The sequence below is a fragment of the Porites lutea genome, chromosome 4, assembly GCF_958299795.1.
Source record: "Porites lutea chromosome 4, jaPorLute2.1, whole genome shotgun sequence".
Classification (NCBI taxonomy): Eukaryota; Metazoa; Cnidaria; class Anthozoa; order Scleractinia; family Poritidae; genus Porites; species Porites lutea.
In genome coordinates this window covers 19,296,749-19,313,084 of record NC_133204.1, presented here as the reverse complement: position 1 = coordinate 19,313,084, position 16,336 = coordinate 19,296,749, and the positions used below count along the sequence as shown (strand labels likewise).

Sequence of the window (16,336 nt, the reverse complement as noted above, 5' to 3'; positions counted from 1 at the left end):
TCGAGCCTTGCGTATTCACAACTGACAAGTCTTGAGTGCAACGCTTGGACACCGCTATAGCCAATATTACTGCTCTGTCACTGAACTTTTGGCTGATTAAATTGCTGAAAAAACAAAGTTTCATTTTTTGGAATAGTAAATTTACTGCGTGTGTTATTTTGAAAGAACATTAAATATTCAAAGGATTCGCGACGTTCGGGAATGTATCAAAGTTGACTCTTTTTGACAAGATTGTGCACGTAAAGTCTGTAGGAATTCGGTTTTATTCGGCTATTTGACGAAGTGAGAGCCGAATTAGTTCGAGATATCTCGAGATCACTTTAATTTCTTTGATTAAGGGTGCGGTCGATTGGGAAATCCGCATTTAGATTTTCAAAATCTAAATCTGGATTTCCCAATCGAACGCGAAATCCGAAAACGGATTTCACCTCCGAGAAATCCGTCCAAGAAATCCGTCCTCAGGGTGGATTTCAATTAAGAAATCCAAATCCGGATTTTTTGGATTTCCCTTTTTGTCGTTCGATTGGGAAATCCGAAAAAGGATTTGCTAAACTGTTCTCGTGAACAGTGGACTATCTTGTGCTAATAATGCGTACGAGTTAGATTTTGAAAATCTAAATCCGGATTTCGCACCCTAATTCTTCAACTTTATCGAGGAAGAAAGAATTATTATTTCGGCTTTCCCGGGGTTTGAACCGACTCACCTGTGTGACCCGTCAGATCAGAGGAGACTTTAAGTTGAGGGAGTAGCCGATTGCGCTACTGCGACCCAAGGTAGGTCGGGGTATGAAAAATAGTTATGAAATCGTGCACCAGTTTCGGGACAAGATTGGGCGTGCAAGTTCGTGGCTTTTCGGCTTGTTTCGGCTATTTCACGAAATGAGACCTGACTACTTCGTGATATCTAGAGATCACTTCGAGTTTAGTCTTTAATTTACTCGAGGAATAAATAGAGGATATTACATGGCCGTGCAGAGACACGAAATTTCTCTTTCACGAGCCCTCCTTTCGAACTGTTTCAAAGTTACAAAATGCTGCACAAAGACATTTTGTCTTTGTTGAGTGTTACTTAGTAAAATTGCTTTCATTTGTTGCCTGATTTTCTCGAACGTTCCCTACGTTTTTGGATTGTTCATGAATAATTAATTAGGGCATGTTTACATTTCAGCATGAGTCAGCAGATTTGCATCGGTTACTGAAATCATTAAATATGTCGAAAAGCTACTACTATTCGGCTGTGTAGTATTTTCTAGAACCTTATGTCAAACGGTATACAAGTTTCAAGCGAGCTCTTTTGACGAACTAAGTTTTTTCCCACGAGCAGGACTGCTGTGTTTAGTCAAGTGTGACGAAGGTCGATTTTGAAGTTCTGTCTTTACAAGTTGGCGGAAGCCGTAAGATATCTGAAGTTCAAGTGAGAGTTTGTTATTATTGGTAGAGCCTGTTTAGTTTAAATTAAGTTCAAGTCAAGTTTGTGTTGGCGGATGCTGTGTAAAGGCTATGTTCATTTGGTATTACAGTGCGTTTCACAAAACTTTTGACGAACGGTTTCCGAAGTTCATTTCAAATTCCCGAAGTTCACGACGAACTTGGCAATTTCATTACGCAGTTGTCAATCAAATCGCGAACTTGAGAACGAAGAGATGAATTTCACGTGACAGTTCGAAGGTTCGCAAGGTACGAATTGCTTTTGATGCGCGTGGGAAATTCAACTGCATAAATAATGGCAGATTTATCGAATTGGATGGAAACCTTCAAGGACAAAATGGATGATAAAAGTTATCAGATTATTTTTGAAACACTCGCTTCGAACCAATTTACGAGTAGGCTTCAAGTAAAACTTCTTACCTCGGATCAAGTCGACATGATGTTTTCAAAGGAACAAACCTTACCTTTAGGTGCAAAAAGCTTGCTGATGTATCAATTAGATTTCCTTAAGGAAGAATCGCCGCTTCCAGTTCGAGCCCGGGGGCATAAAGCAGAGCGAATGAATATCGATGAAACGTCCCAACCCCATCGAGAAAAGCACTCGAAGTCTGAGGTGGAAACGCGCCGGGTAAGTTTGCACGTGTTTTAAGCGGGAACCTTTTGGTTCGTTGTTGAATTCAGCATTCAGTCGAGTCTTCGTCTAACATTTAAATCATTTCCGTTCTAGTGTGTTCTTCCAGCTTTGCAAGAGCAGGGAAAAAAATTTAAAGAACAGCTCGAAAGGGGAAAACAAGAATATCGAGAAATTGAAATGAACTTGAAGTCTATGATGATCTAAGTGCAAGAGCCTCCAGCGATTGGAAGTGCTAAAATTGTCTGTAGTTACTGTCACCGCAATCAGATGACGAAACCATGTCAGCTGAAGAAGTGTGTTGACTATACCTTTTGTGGAATTAAGGAGAAACATCCCGAATATTTCAACAAGCTGAATTCCTTGAAGGTGGATCTCAAGAGAAAACAAAAAGAAATTCACGAGCTTGAAAACCAAGCCAAAGCTATGGAAGATTTTTCATCGAACAATGAATTTCATTTCATAAAAAATTTAACCCCTCGTTTGTATGCTGTGGATCCCTCGTATAAAACAAACAAACCCAAACTTATGCGAGATGTACGTACGCTGCGAAATTTCCTTGATGGAAAAATTCCGAAAGTATGTGCGGATGATCCCGAGCAGTTACGAATTCTCCTTGCAAAATGCGAAAAAAATCTTCGGCAAGTGGCCAATTCTCCTGATTTGTTCGAAGAAGGAGAAAGTTGTGCGAGTGTAGAATATTGTAAAGACATGTCGCCGGTTAAGTCTAGTTATTCTGCAGATGGAGGTAAAGAAAGCGCTAGTAAATAAGATACATTTAAATTACATTCGAAGGACGACACTAAAGATGACTCCACTTTATTAAGCGAAAGCGATGATTGCCGACGTAGAAAACGCAAGCGAAAGAGAAAGAAGATTAAAAAGAAGAGGCGGCACCATTCAAGTTCGAGTTCAACTTCTGAGAGTGAGGATAAATTTCGCGCGGCCCGCCTAAGCAGACATTCGTTTACACTGCCTCACTATTACCACGGATATCTAATTCCTTTCAATACCGGTCATAGTGGAAATATACAGAACGTTGCCCTGAACACATCACAAGTACACGGTATGCACTTCGAAAATACCCAACATCCGAATTTTGCGAATATGTTTTATCCACAAACCCCATTTCCTATTCCATTTCAACTTCCTGTTCACAGTTTTCAAGCTACTAACTCAAATATTCAACTGGCGAATTCTACTTCTAGTGCCGTGACTGAAGAATCGCGTGGATCCTATACGCAGGATCCCCAAAGTCCTGGAAGATGGGGTGGTTTAAATACACTAGTAAATGTTGCCACGCACTTTGCAGACACTGATCCGAAACAGAGCTAATGTAAAACTTTTATCATGTATCATGTACTCTGACTCCTTGGCTGGTGTGTAAAACAGTTGTGTTCAAAAACGTTTTGAATTTGTAATAGACTTTTGGTAAAATAGTTCACTGTGAACGACAGAACACTTTCAGTTAGGTTTTCATCGCTTGTATGAGTTTTGTTCTGGGAAATAAAAGAGATTTGATAATTTTCCGGGAAAATCCAATAGATTCAGTGTGTCGTTTAGACTGCGCTAAATACTTAAATCACTGTACAAATTTAGAAACATTTCCATTGATCAATTTATTTTTAACCAACAAAGCAAGCGAGGTTTATTCTATGATGTCTATGATGTTTGATCCTGAAATATAAAGTACTTGAGAGGCACTGAGAAACGACAGAGAAGTTTATCTTCACAGACGACCTGCTACTTTTAGATTGTTTACAATGTAGCTATGTAAATAGAAAGTTCAAAAACACGAAATTGAAACCTGTATACAGACGAAAATGCCCGTTCCAAACTTTTACCGGATACTTTTTTTGGCCAGTCGTCTACAAAACATTTTTAGGATTACAAATTAACGGAAACTAGTAATTACTAATCGACGTAACCACAATGTTTGAAGAAATTGCGAGACATTCCAGGAGTGATTGTGCTAAGACCTTGGAAAATAGCAATATCTGTGTGAACTTCGGCAAACTTAGAGTGCCTTCGAAGCCATCCCTTCAATTGTCTGAAACAATGTTCGCAGGTATTATACTGGGGATGGTAAGGTGGTTGATAGATCAAGGCAATGCCGCGGGCTGCCAACATATTTCTTAAAACTGGTTCCACATGTCTGGCATGGTGAAAACCGCAATTATCCATAATTACGGTATCACCAACTTTAAGAAGTGGGTTCCCAAAAGAATCTTCTTCTTCTAATGCTTCTGCGAAGAAATTAAGAAGTTCAAGTCTATTAGAAGGCCCAGGTAACAAATTGACGTGTCCAACGCCATACATATTATGCAGAAGATTTACGGTAAGGGTAACATTGCTTGCGTATCGCTGAACTTCCAAAGCTGGATGGCCTATTCTTGAATGTCCGTAATGTCTGTTTCCAGTCGTCTTCACTACTGAAGACTCATCAAAAAAGTGCATTGTCCTTGGATCAATAGTCGCGCAAACTGTTAAGTATTCAAACAATCTGTTTTCATTTTCAGGAGTCAATGATTCTTGCGGAATAACGCTAATTTTCTTGTAAGAATAGCCCAAATCGTGCTTTAAGCTACGGCTTATCGATGAACGCGACGGGACATTTTCAGGCAAACACACATTGTCTTCCACCAATTTGTTTTGGATCTCACTGCTGTAAATGCTGGGCTTTAATTTTTTACAGTACTCAATATAAACATTAACATCGTCAGTACGCGCTAACCGAGTATTATTTCCCCCTTTTTCGGCTTCTGAATTCCCTCTACGGACGAAGTTGTCCACGATGTTGGCAATGGTTTGTTTCTGTAGACGTAGCTCTTTCCCTATTTGTGTTGGCCCTTTCCCTTCTAACCAGCTTTCAATAATTTTCTCCCTAACAGAACTTGGGATTGCTTTTCCTTGCAATGTGAATGGATTCATTTTAATGATAATTACCCAACCAACGGCTGTTTAACCGAGTAGCGTGAACTTCCCTCTCAACGAATATGGCAACTTCCCAACGAAGTTCGGCGCGAAATTTACAACTTTGGTTCAAATTTCCCGACTTGATTGACAACTGCGTAATGAAATTGCCGAGTTCGTGGCGAACTTCGGGAATTTGAAACGAACTTCGGAAACCGTTTGTCAAAAGTATTGTGAAACGCACTGTAAACTTCCTTGTGTTAATCTGACATCCCTGCGTGCTGATAGTCAGTGAATAATTATCCTCAAAACATTCCAACTCGTAACATTATATCGGTAGTCTTTACACTAGAGCCTAAATAAGCTAAGAAATATTTCAAGACAAGTAAATTTTAATTACTTCAAGTAAAATAAAACGTTACTCACAACCGATTCTTTTTTACTTCAGGTTATTTTCCCACGCAACAAAATTAAGATTGATCGACATGTCTCGCCTTCCTCAAAGCTCAAGAAACCGCAAAACCGCAAGTCAGCTAAGTCGCTTATAAGGATGGTTTTCAAGTCGCTTGAAACTTTCTTGAATCGTTTCAACTTTCCGACTTTAATAAGATGCAAAGGAAAGTTACTTGAGATTTAACTTAGGTCTTCACACACGAATTTTTGGTTAAGTAAAACTTAGCCGCTCTTAAGTCTTCCTTAACAGCCTAGTGTAAAGACAACCATTAAGTTTTAGCCCATTCCACGCTCAACGTAATTGACTCCTTACCCATGCCTTACATATCTTTAATCAGTACATGAGACTGCTATGCTGTTTTTGAAGCCTGATGTGACTAAGAAAAATAGAGAATTCTTTTTTCACTGTTCGTTTTGTTAGACTTGTTATTCACCGCCAGTAACCTCATATTTGACTTAGGTCTAAACGTTTAGAACCAAGTCAAATTTAGAAGGATTTGCATGGAGTCATCAAAGCATAACTGGGCTAATATGTCAGAGACAATTTGTCCCGAAATGCTAGTTTTTGGAAGTAGGCCTCTTGGATGTTGCTCTTTTCAGAATATCCTGACAAATCCCATAATTTCACAGACTAACACCTCACTCTTACCATATTTCATTTCTTACTATTTTTCGGCATTTATAATTAATCAGTTCCTCGACCACGACGCCGAAGTGTACGCTCCGTAGCGTCTTGTTATATAAAGAATACTAGTAAGGATAAAATTTTTAAAGTTGTTTGACATTGTTTTGCCGGGGTTTAAAACACGAGTACGTGACGGATTTTAGCAGACGTGATAGATTGTTAAAATCATGAATTATTAATGAGATTTTGAACAAATTTACAAATCCCGGCCAACGACCTAAGAGTCTCTCTCTGCCCCATTATTTTCTCATGGTCTGGGGTACTTTCTTGGCGGCAGGCAAGCTACAGACCCCCGCCCTCAATCTATGAAACTCTGAATCTATGGATTCTTGTATTCTAGAACGGATTTTGTATTTGTCCACAAAAATCCAAAAATGGATGGCTCTCCCGTACGGGTCACTAAATCTTCCAGATTAAATCGACGTTTAACTTTTCTGTGCTTTAGTTTGAAACTTAGCACATTTTGTTGTCAAAACTCGAATTTTTTATATTCACAGTACGGATTCTGGGACATCTTTGCACGTCTGTAGTCACTGACCAAGATTATTTCAATAATGAAAACGAAGTTTGATGGTATGTACCTCATGTAAGACTTCATATAATGTCGTAAGCCATTCCTTCATCCTAATTTTAGGGCTGGATCGATTTGTGGGGGGGGCCGTTGATATTCGAGGGGGTAGTGCAAAAGAGAGGGCCTCTAGATTTTAGATCTGCAGAGGTTGGCATCTAATTGGTGATCTGGATCTGGTGAAATCTCTGAATCGTTTTTAGCCCGAGATAATTGATATCGATGAGTTTCCTTTTGCCAGCAATTCAACTGATTAGTTTTTATCTTGCTGTTGAAAATTATGCTTCATTTCCGTCGTCGTGGTTGCTCATGCTGATTGCGTTTCTTCGAAAAGCAATTCCCGAACCACTTCCGCAGGTACCCAAAGAGAGATTCAACCTTTTAGATACATAAAGAATGAAGGACATAACATTGAGTGACTTTTAATGCTTTCTTTTCGATTGCTCAATACTTTTTCTTTAACAGATTAACCAGAACTGATAATGTTCCTGGCTGAAAAGAAGCCTTCTCTAATGCTCCTTAATACGTAAAACTATTCACTTCATTTGCACGTTGATTTCGGGTAGTTCTTGTGGTTCTCGTTGAATTTTGAATCGTATTTCTTAAAGCATTTTGCAGCCTCGGCATCACATTCGCACAGCTTCTTTTGAACGCAAGAATTCCAAGGGCTTCCCACTAAAATAGAAAAAAAAGGAAAACATAATGTTCAAGTTAGAGAATACGGCAAAAACACTTGCATTATGCACGCTGCCATTATTTGCGGTGTGTCTTATATCCTCGTGTAGCCACAAGAGCGTTTTACCTTTGCAAACTGCATACATCCCACAATATATACTAAAACATGTTGATGTCACATTTTCAGTGCAAAATATCAGAACGTTTACGTCTTATGCTGTTGATTATTGCTTTTTTATTTAGTTGCTTTCAATGGTATTATTAAAATAAGCAAGAGCTGCAAAATTTTATAAAATTTAAGCCAATACAAGATGGTTAGAAGCTCATTAGTTAAAGTGTGTTGATTGCATCCAATTAAGGGTTGGAAACGGATGTGTGCGAAATAAGCGCATTGCATTCACTATACGTTCGGCTCATTTTATATTGTAAGGCAGTTGCCATATATGTTTGTTTGTTTGTTTCTTATTGTTGTTGTGTTTTTAATTTTCGAGGGGGTGGCGGGGTCTTATTAATTGTCAGTGATTATGTAATATACTGGCTGGGTGTCCTGTGATTATCATACCCATTAGTAGTGAGGGCACGTCTTGTAAGACCGCCATCTTGGTGAAGTAAATTATTCTTGTTGTCACACATCTGTTGTACTTTACTTCTTTATTACAATTAGATCAAGGAGCGCACTTACTGTAATAATCTTTACTAACGACTAGGATGGCTGAGGATTCCAAACAGTTTTAATCTCTAGTACGGAACTACACAACATGGCCGAAGCTCACACACTAATAACTATGTACGCATGCGTACGGAAATACCGCTGATCATTACACTTACCACAACCTGAACAACCCTTCCGTAGGTAGGGAATTAAGTACAACTCAACAATGTGATAGGACTTGCCGCAAGCTTCTTTCGGTTGCAACTTATAATGACACATGTCGTGCGCATAACAGCACCTGCAATAAGAATTGGAAAACAGCATTCTAAAAAAAGACCCTCTGGTCGCAGTTTGTGAAACACTAATTGCTGGTTTTCACTGTCATTAAAAACAAAAAAATCCAAAAGATCAAAACCTTTTAATAAATTAAGTCCAGTATCTGGGAAATAGGAGAAGGTAAATATGCACAGACCCTCATTAGATTCAGGTCAGTGCAATTTTCATTTGCGGGATATTGGAAGAAATGATTTTCCAAATTTTATAGAGCTTTGTATGGAGACGTCATGTTGGTGCCCATCCGGATGGACACCAACATAACGCAAGGAAACTAACAGAAACGTCTGTCGCTGAGTTTTGCTACTAAAGCGGAAATTCATCTCTAGAGGAACTCATAAACACTGAAGTATTACTTTTTCTAATACAATGACTATTAATACAGCATAAATCTCCCAAATAGGTCACTTTTTCAACCTACATGACAGCTTTCTCGGCCACCATGTAAAAATCGCGTCACGCAAAAGCTTAGAACTATCACAAAACGAGGAACCCTTTAGAAAAAATTGTATAGATCTTAGCTTTTAGCTCCTTTAATAATTTAGGGAGGTAATGCGAAAACCGGGAACACGAGCGCCATCCTCTCCCCTTACCTGTTAAAGCCAGTGTAAATTAGGGTTATAGGATTGTATGTATATGTTATTAACGAAGTGCAAGGACCTTACTGGTAGAATATTGCCCCAAGGTCTTGACAGAACAGACCAAGCCCAGCGAGGTCCTTACAAAAAAAGGGGGATCGATATTTTCCCTGAACGGTCTTGAGCAAGTTTTATTACAGGAGATTTACTACACGACTGAAAAATTTATTAGTAGATTTTCACAAGATAACAATTACTCAACACAGTTAACTGTATACGAAAAACATTAAGATGAATTATCTCGTGATTATAGCTTTGAGGCCGTCCGATACTTCAGTGGGGAAAAGATTTTATTGGGTTTGTTTCATAAACCTGTAAAAGTACATAATATAAAATGTGAGGATTTTGCCAGGTAAGATTTTTTGTAAGCTATAACCAACTTTTTTTAATAAACGCTGCTTGACATTCATCCGTTATCGCTTTGAAAACATATTTTTTAAGATAACCTTTTCTAATATTAAGTTTTAGGACAAATTCTTCGGAGGACATCAAACTTGTTCCTCCTCTCGATTGCACGGGTTTGCGCGGAATCATTCGGGATAATTACTTGATGCCCCAGGTCCAACACTTCAACACTTGACCGCTAACCAAGAAGCGGGAAACAATATTCGAAATAGAGACGACAGAAGCTCGAACGGAACTGCAGGGTTAGGACCCCCCCCCCCCCTCCCCCCTTACAGACTTCGTGTATTATAACATGGGTATTTACCAGTCAATCTCGTCCACGGGTGTTCCTTTTCCTCCTTGTCCGCAATAGCACCCGTAACCATTGTACTCCAGAGGACTTCGCTTCGTTTCACACGCAATCATAAACCCAAACTGTAGAACACTTCTTTTGGACATCCGCGTCTGGGGAATACCTGGAATACAATTAAAATAATTATGTGACTGTAATTGCTTCTCTTTTCGTTTCTAAATATATGTACCTTTACAATATCCATTTGAGAATTGTGAGCCACACCAATTTTTAGTTGACCCGAGTTGACCCAGCCGGACGAGGCAGAGTGTTTATATGAAGAAACGTTAGCCCAGCTAGGAGGATGCCCTACCATCGAAAAAGGGTAGCAACCGGGTAACCCTTCTAGCCAAGCCAGCTTTTTGTTTCTCGTGTAAATGGTTCGCTGCGCTTTGTGACGAAGCGTACAAAACGTTGACCGATCAAGGGTAGCTGGAGTGAGCGAGTGACTCTTCTATCCAGGACTGAAGTTATCTCTATATAAACGGGGCCTCACAATCAATATGCTGGACCTTAGCAAACAAGGCACGTAATATTTTAAAAAAAAAACAATTTAGCCTCTTCAAATAAAACAGGTGTTTACCCCCAAAGTTTTTTAAGAAGGAACAACGTTGAGGCAGATCCCAGTATGCCTACTGGACCATAGCAAACACACAAAAAAAAAACAGGTTGATCACAAGAAACATAATTTAATTAATTGAGAAGGTGTTGTTAAACAGATCATTCAAAGAGAGTGTCCATAGTGTACGAGATCCTTTTATGGAAAGAGGGGTAACAACGATTGCAACTTACAACAAGGACCCCATTCCATTCAACAAAAATTTACATTCCGGTTCCGGTACAATCCGGTTGCACCAAGCCAGGTTAACAGGATTCAGAAGAGTGGTATTGGAGACAACAATTTGTCAAATGGAGAGGAACATTTCGGTCCCACTCAAAGTGGACCACCTCCAAAGATTGTGCCAAATACTTCTGTCAGACCAAACCGAAATGGTCTGTTCAATTTGATTTCTAACCCAATTCTGGGATGAATGAAAAGCACCCAAGATGAAAATTTCGTATTAACTTCTCAGTAAAGATACTGCCGTGATCTGCTGGCTGCGCTGACAAGACATGACGCTAGGCTTGATAGATTGTGCAAGCATAATTTCTGGCATTAATTCGTCATTACGAGCACAATTTTCATCTATCTTCCGAAAACAGCACTGCTAGCATAATTTGCACTTACCGCTTTTGGCTGGTTTTGCAGCTCAAAATTATCATTTTTTGCTCAACGTATTTGCATAACTAGCTCACTTACCCAAGATGGCGTCCGCAAGCTGGTTGCTATTTTTTAGAGTTTTTAAAGATGTCATACCATAAATTACAAATATTAACCAAAAAGGACTGCAAAGGACCGCAAACGAATATGCCAAAGAACGTAGAATCTATAAAGACCTGATCAGAAAAATTATGTCTCTCTACAATAAATTATGCACCGGTAAAGTTTCTTCTGATAATAAGGGTGAATGTGTTTTTGCCAAATTCATTCATTTTTACCAAATTCATACTTCCTATATTTTTTACTAAAATGGACGTAATTTACTAAAAACTAACATAATTATCGGCATAATTTTCAAGGAGAAATGTACTAGCTTTGCTAGTAGCATATTGTGCTACTTTTGCGAGTACAGTCTATCCGAAAGCCTACCCGAGGCAGTCAAAATTCGGGGGCGGGTCCAGGATTCTTCTTAGGAGGGGCTGCACCACTACCATTTTAACTACCATTTTTATGGCGTTGAACATAAATTCTTCAACCTCGTCTCACGTTTTACTTCATTACCAATAAACAGCAAAGTTTTTTTGCAGAATACCAGATGTCATTAGAAAGCCACAACGGGGGTGCGCACGCTCCCCCTAGCCCTCCCCTGAAATTGGACTATTGGCTTAGCTCTACCTTATATTATACTGTTCTTTTAAAAAGTTTTTTAAAAAACAACAATAAACATTCACTGTACTTGAATGCTTTTGACAGGCGGATCTCGATACGATGGTATCAAGTCCCACAAATCGACTGGTCATTTTTGATAACTGGAGTAGACAAAAAACAAAGCAACAATAGAACAATTTTCATATGACCGTAAAGTGCCCATCACCTAAGATTTTATATTTTCTTATCTGAAACTATACTTTATTAAAATAAGTTTAGCCTGCGAAAACATCCGTTTCTCCACGCTCTTCGCCGATGGGGACGTTTCGCGCGGAGGAACGTTTGCGACTCAGCGACAGAAATTCCATACTGATGACGTAAAATCTGTCCGGAATCCGGTCAGAAGCGCTGATTGGTCGACGAAGTAGTTACATTGTTTTAGCTATTGTTTACGAATGACAGACAAAAGACAAAAGGCCACAAAGGTCAAATGTAAACGCGAAGAATCTCAAACAAAACAGTCAATGTTTGTGGAAATATAGTCTTCTCTAGAAGAAGCACGTGAGTTTTGCTGGAGCTCGTTGGCAGATGAACACAACAATTTACCAAAATCGACCAGAAGACACGTAAAATTGGACAAATTTGTATTTGGAACCCCATGACTACTGGATTTATTATGTAAACGTTGGATTGCGTCATCAGTATGGAATTTCTGTCGCTGAGTCGCAGACGTTCCTCCTCGCGAAACGTCCGCGGCGGCGAAGAGCGAGGAGAAACGGATGTTTGCCATCTCAACAAAAGGCGATTTTTTAACCAATTTTTTTTGCGGTACACCCGCGCCGCTGATCACGCAAACTAGCAAGCTCATATATGACGTCATGTGACGTAAATTAAGGAACTCGCATTACCTTTCCTTCACCAGCTGTACACAAAAAAGATCAATTACAATTAAGGATTGAATCACAATGTCTTCGCAAGAAGAAAGTTTTTCTGAAACAAAAAACCTACCAGAACTTTTAATGTTTTCCTGTCGATAAAGTCACGTGTTCCTTAAATTACGTCATACCCCGAAAGAAGACTAAGAAGAATGCTGTGCCAAAATGGCGGCAAATTTGATCGTTTTTAAAAAATTCTAAAAAAATCGTCTTTGGTTCAAATCGCGAAATTTTTTCGCAGAAGTTATTTTAATAAGGTGTGGTTTCAGATAAGAAAATAAAAATTTTAGGTGATGGGCTCTTTAAAATGAAAACACACTAACAAAACAGAAACAACAAACGAACGGAAATAGAGCGATTTGATTGGTTTATAGAACGGACACAAACGCGCGTGGCTTTTGGTTGGTTAAGCGAACGCTCAGGAGAAAAAAATTCATGCCCGAGAACTTTATAGAAATCAATCGATACTTTGCTTTGACGTCATATTGCAATACGATTGGCCAATCAGACCATGCTTTCTACATGTTAGGGTTTTCTTTGGCGGGAGAACTAAGAGTGCAAGTTTTGATCTTTTCATCCATTGGCTTATAAAACAAATAACGAACACTCACCTAAACTATTTTTCAAGGTCATACGAAAATCACTCTAAATGACGTTTAGAGTAAAAATCTCTTGCCACTAATACTTTGACAAATTCAAAGTGTAAAAATAGTTTTTTGAAAAAAAAAACTGTGTCAAAAGCATTTGTGGTGTTTTTATGAAACTTACATTCTAAGTAAACATAGGAATTAATTAAAAATCGTTACCGAGTAAGCTGGAAAATCATATGTATCACTAGAAGTTCATTCTTATACTGAATGATCTCAGTTTTGACAGTTTTGTTTCTCACATGGCATGCTTAACCTTGTAGTTGTGGACGCCTTGAAAATAAGGTCACAAGATCCCCCTCAGGAATCAGCCAGGGGGTATCAGTGGCTTACTGACCGCTTGATACAGCTTACACACTGTAACTGTTGTACTAATACCATACTAGTGCAAATTGTCAAAGTGACAGTTTAATAGAGGTGAAGACAATGAAAAATAACTCGTTGGGACCTCGGAAAAGGTAACCGCAGGTTAGCCTTATAAATAAACAAAGTGTTTTCCGGGACTTGGTAAGTGATTGACCACAACATACAGTTTCGCTGATCAGGTTTGGCTAGGTATTCGTCTCTTCTAACAAATCCGAATAAATAATTACCTACCGCTGCTGAGCAACAACAAAATCAACACAGCTGGGGCGCGACCTTATTAATTACACCTGCTTAACGAAAAAAAAGTCACACCAGTTTGTTAATTTGACCCTAAGCCTAAGCTTGATAGAAAAATGTTTGCAAAGCCCTTACTAAACTTGTCGTGATATTTCCGTTCTATTGCTAAAGGCGAAACTAAAACTTATTAAAACCACATTTCTAATGAAGATAACAATAATAACTTTATTTCCATGTCAATAAATTTAACTTAAAAAAGTAAGCGCCATATACAAAATTAATTGAGAAAGGTACATATTTTTTTAGAAAATTTTATTATGAAATATAATAAATGCAGTTTAAAAACAAAAAGAAATGTTTCAATGTGTCTTCATTTTTGATGTGCTATTCTTTGGTCGGTTATTAAAAAGCTCAGCTGAGTTTTGCAGTCTGCACAAAAGACCTTTACCCCTCTTAAGCCGTAGAAAAGTGGTTAAATTAGTGATCTAATAGAGAGCTTTAGATTTGAGGACGAAGACGACTGCGAGTGCGAGATTTAACTTAAAATTTTTTCGCGTATTCTAGAAAAATATTCAACCCAGATCGCTTCATTGTCCTTTTTTTCACCTGAAACATTAGAAGGGTTATTTTCATTAAAGAATGTTTTAGCCCTCTTTCAGTCGCAAAATCATTAAACTTCTAAAATTGGATAACTTGTTCCCGCTGCTACGACGTTCTCGCTAAAACTCGTAGGCTATCAACTTTTCTCGCCAAAATGACGCTGGTTTACGCGTAAGCAATACTCAGTATTGAGAAATCTAGTACTCGTAGTCGTCCTCGTCTCAGAATCTAAAGCTCTCTAATATTTCCATTGAGTGAAAAACACTTGGCTAAATTTTAGTTGAAATTTTTGAAAAATAAAAGGCTCAATAATTACCGTGGGGTATCTTTAACGGGAATTGTCTCACCTATTCCATATGAGCTGATTCCTGCTAAAAACAGCATGAAGATCAAAATGGAGAAAGAACTTTTCATGGCGTCTCCTATACTCCACGACAAGAAAGACTGCTTCTTTGAGAATAAAACAGGGACACGAAGCAGTGAATTTCATGAATTAAATGGCTAACTTATTGATTAGGGTTGATTGATTGATGGATTGATTGATTGTTTGATCGCTCAATTGATCGATTGGCTTACTGAATAACTTGTTCACTTCTATGTTAGGGGACTGGGTAATTGTTAGAGAGTGACTGCGCTCTTTAAATTGACCAAGGCCAGATGACTGGTACGGTTTTCATTGACCTGCGGAAAGCATTCGATACCGTCAACCATGTCAAGTGCCGCTGGAGTTTGGGAATTCCGGTTACTGTGGTTTGCCAACATTGAAAGGCAATGAAATACTAATAATAATACACACAGCAGTAATAACTGTAGATCTAATAACCGTAGAGCGTGCGACGTGACATAGTGATTATGATGATAACTTTTATCTAAAAGTGCTTACTTCATTTTTTCGCCAGAAGAACACGCAGCGGATAAAACATATTTGCGCATACTAATATTTATGAAAGGAACAATCAACTGTACTTAGCGAATCATAAGAAAGTCATTTCGACAGGGGCACCCAACGGCAATTTTCGGGAAAATATCTGTTCGGAAGACGATTTGAGATCTAGAATTTTCGGAGCATTTGTTGTAAAATTTCTTGCTTGCCAGCCTCTACTAGGATTTTCGAACATCTGTAAAATGGTATAATTACTCATTTTTAACGGATTTTGACCCTTAAAAAAGGCCACCTAGAATTTTCGGGAGCCTTTTCCTGGCTGAAATTTTCGAGAAGGTAAGTTTTTATCCCTATAATTTTCGGATCACTAGATTTTCAGCTAGGAAATCCGAACAGATGAAAAGTTTTTAGGGGATAAAAATATGCCTATATCTACCGTTTGAATACTAAAATACGTTCAACAATGCTATGTTAAGTGGTTTTGAACTATATCCTCGTTGGGTGCCCCTGATTTCGATCCTATTCAATAGAATATATGAGAAGCACAACACCACCCTTCCCCGCAACTCTGTGTTAATAATATTTTGCGATCTATTTACAAACTCTTTTTATTGTTTCAAAACCCTGGTTATTTTCTTTAAAAGCTAATGAGCTACAAAAGCCGGGCGCGTTAATACTGAGTTGAAGAAAAGAACTCAAAAACAATTCTCTCTCTCTCTCTCTCTCTCTCTCTCTCTCTCTCTCTCTCTCTCTCTCTCTCTCTCTCTGTTTTAATAAAACAAATAATTTGAAATTAGAGATTGTATCAATCAAACTGTTTTTAGCTCTTATTAACTGAGCGGGAGTTCTGTATGGGAGAATCTTCACCGAGGTCGCCACTACAGACCGAACGCAGTGAGGTCTTACCAGCGACCGAGGTCAAGATTCTCCCATACAGAACTCCCGCTCATTTAATAATATGTTTATTATATGGCCAAACAAAAAAGCGAAGGAACAAAAACATAAATAATTTTCTTTGCTTCCCTGCGCGTGGCTTTCTTCTGGTCT

General features: G+C 38.6%; 1 protein-coding gene across 1 annotated transcript; it reads right to left on the bottom strand.

Moving 5' to 3' along the window:
* Positions 1–3,973: 3,973 nt before the first annotated feature.
* Positions 3,974–4,990, bottom strand: LOC140934361 (uncharacterized). Its single transcript, XM_073384000.1, has one exon. The coding sequence runs from the start codon at positions 4,988–4,990 to the stop codon at positions 3,974–3,976; it is 1,017 nt and encodes a 338-aa protein (XP_073240101.1).
* Between the last annotated feature and the right edge of the window lie 11,346 nt (positions 4,991–16,336).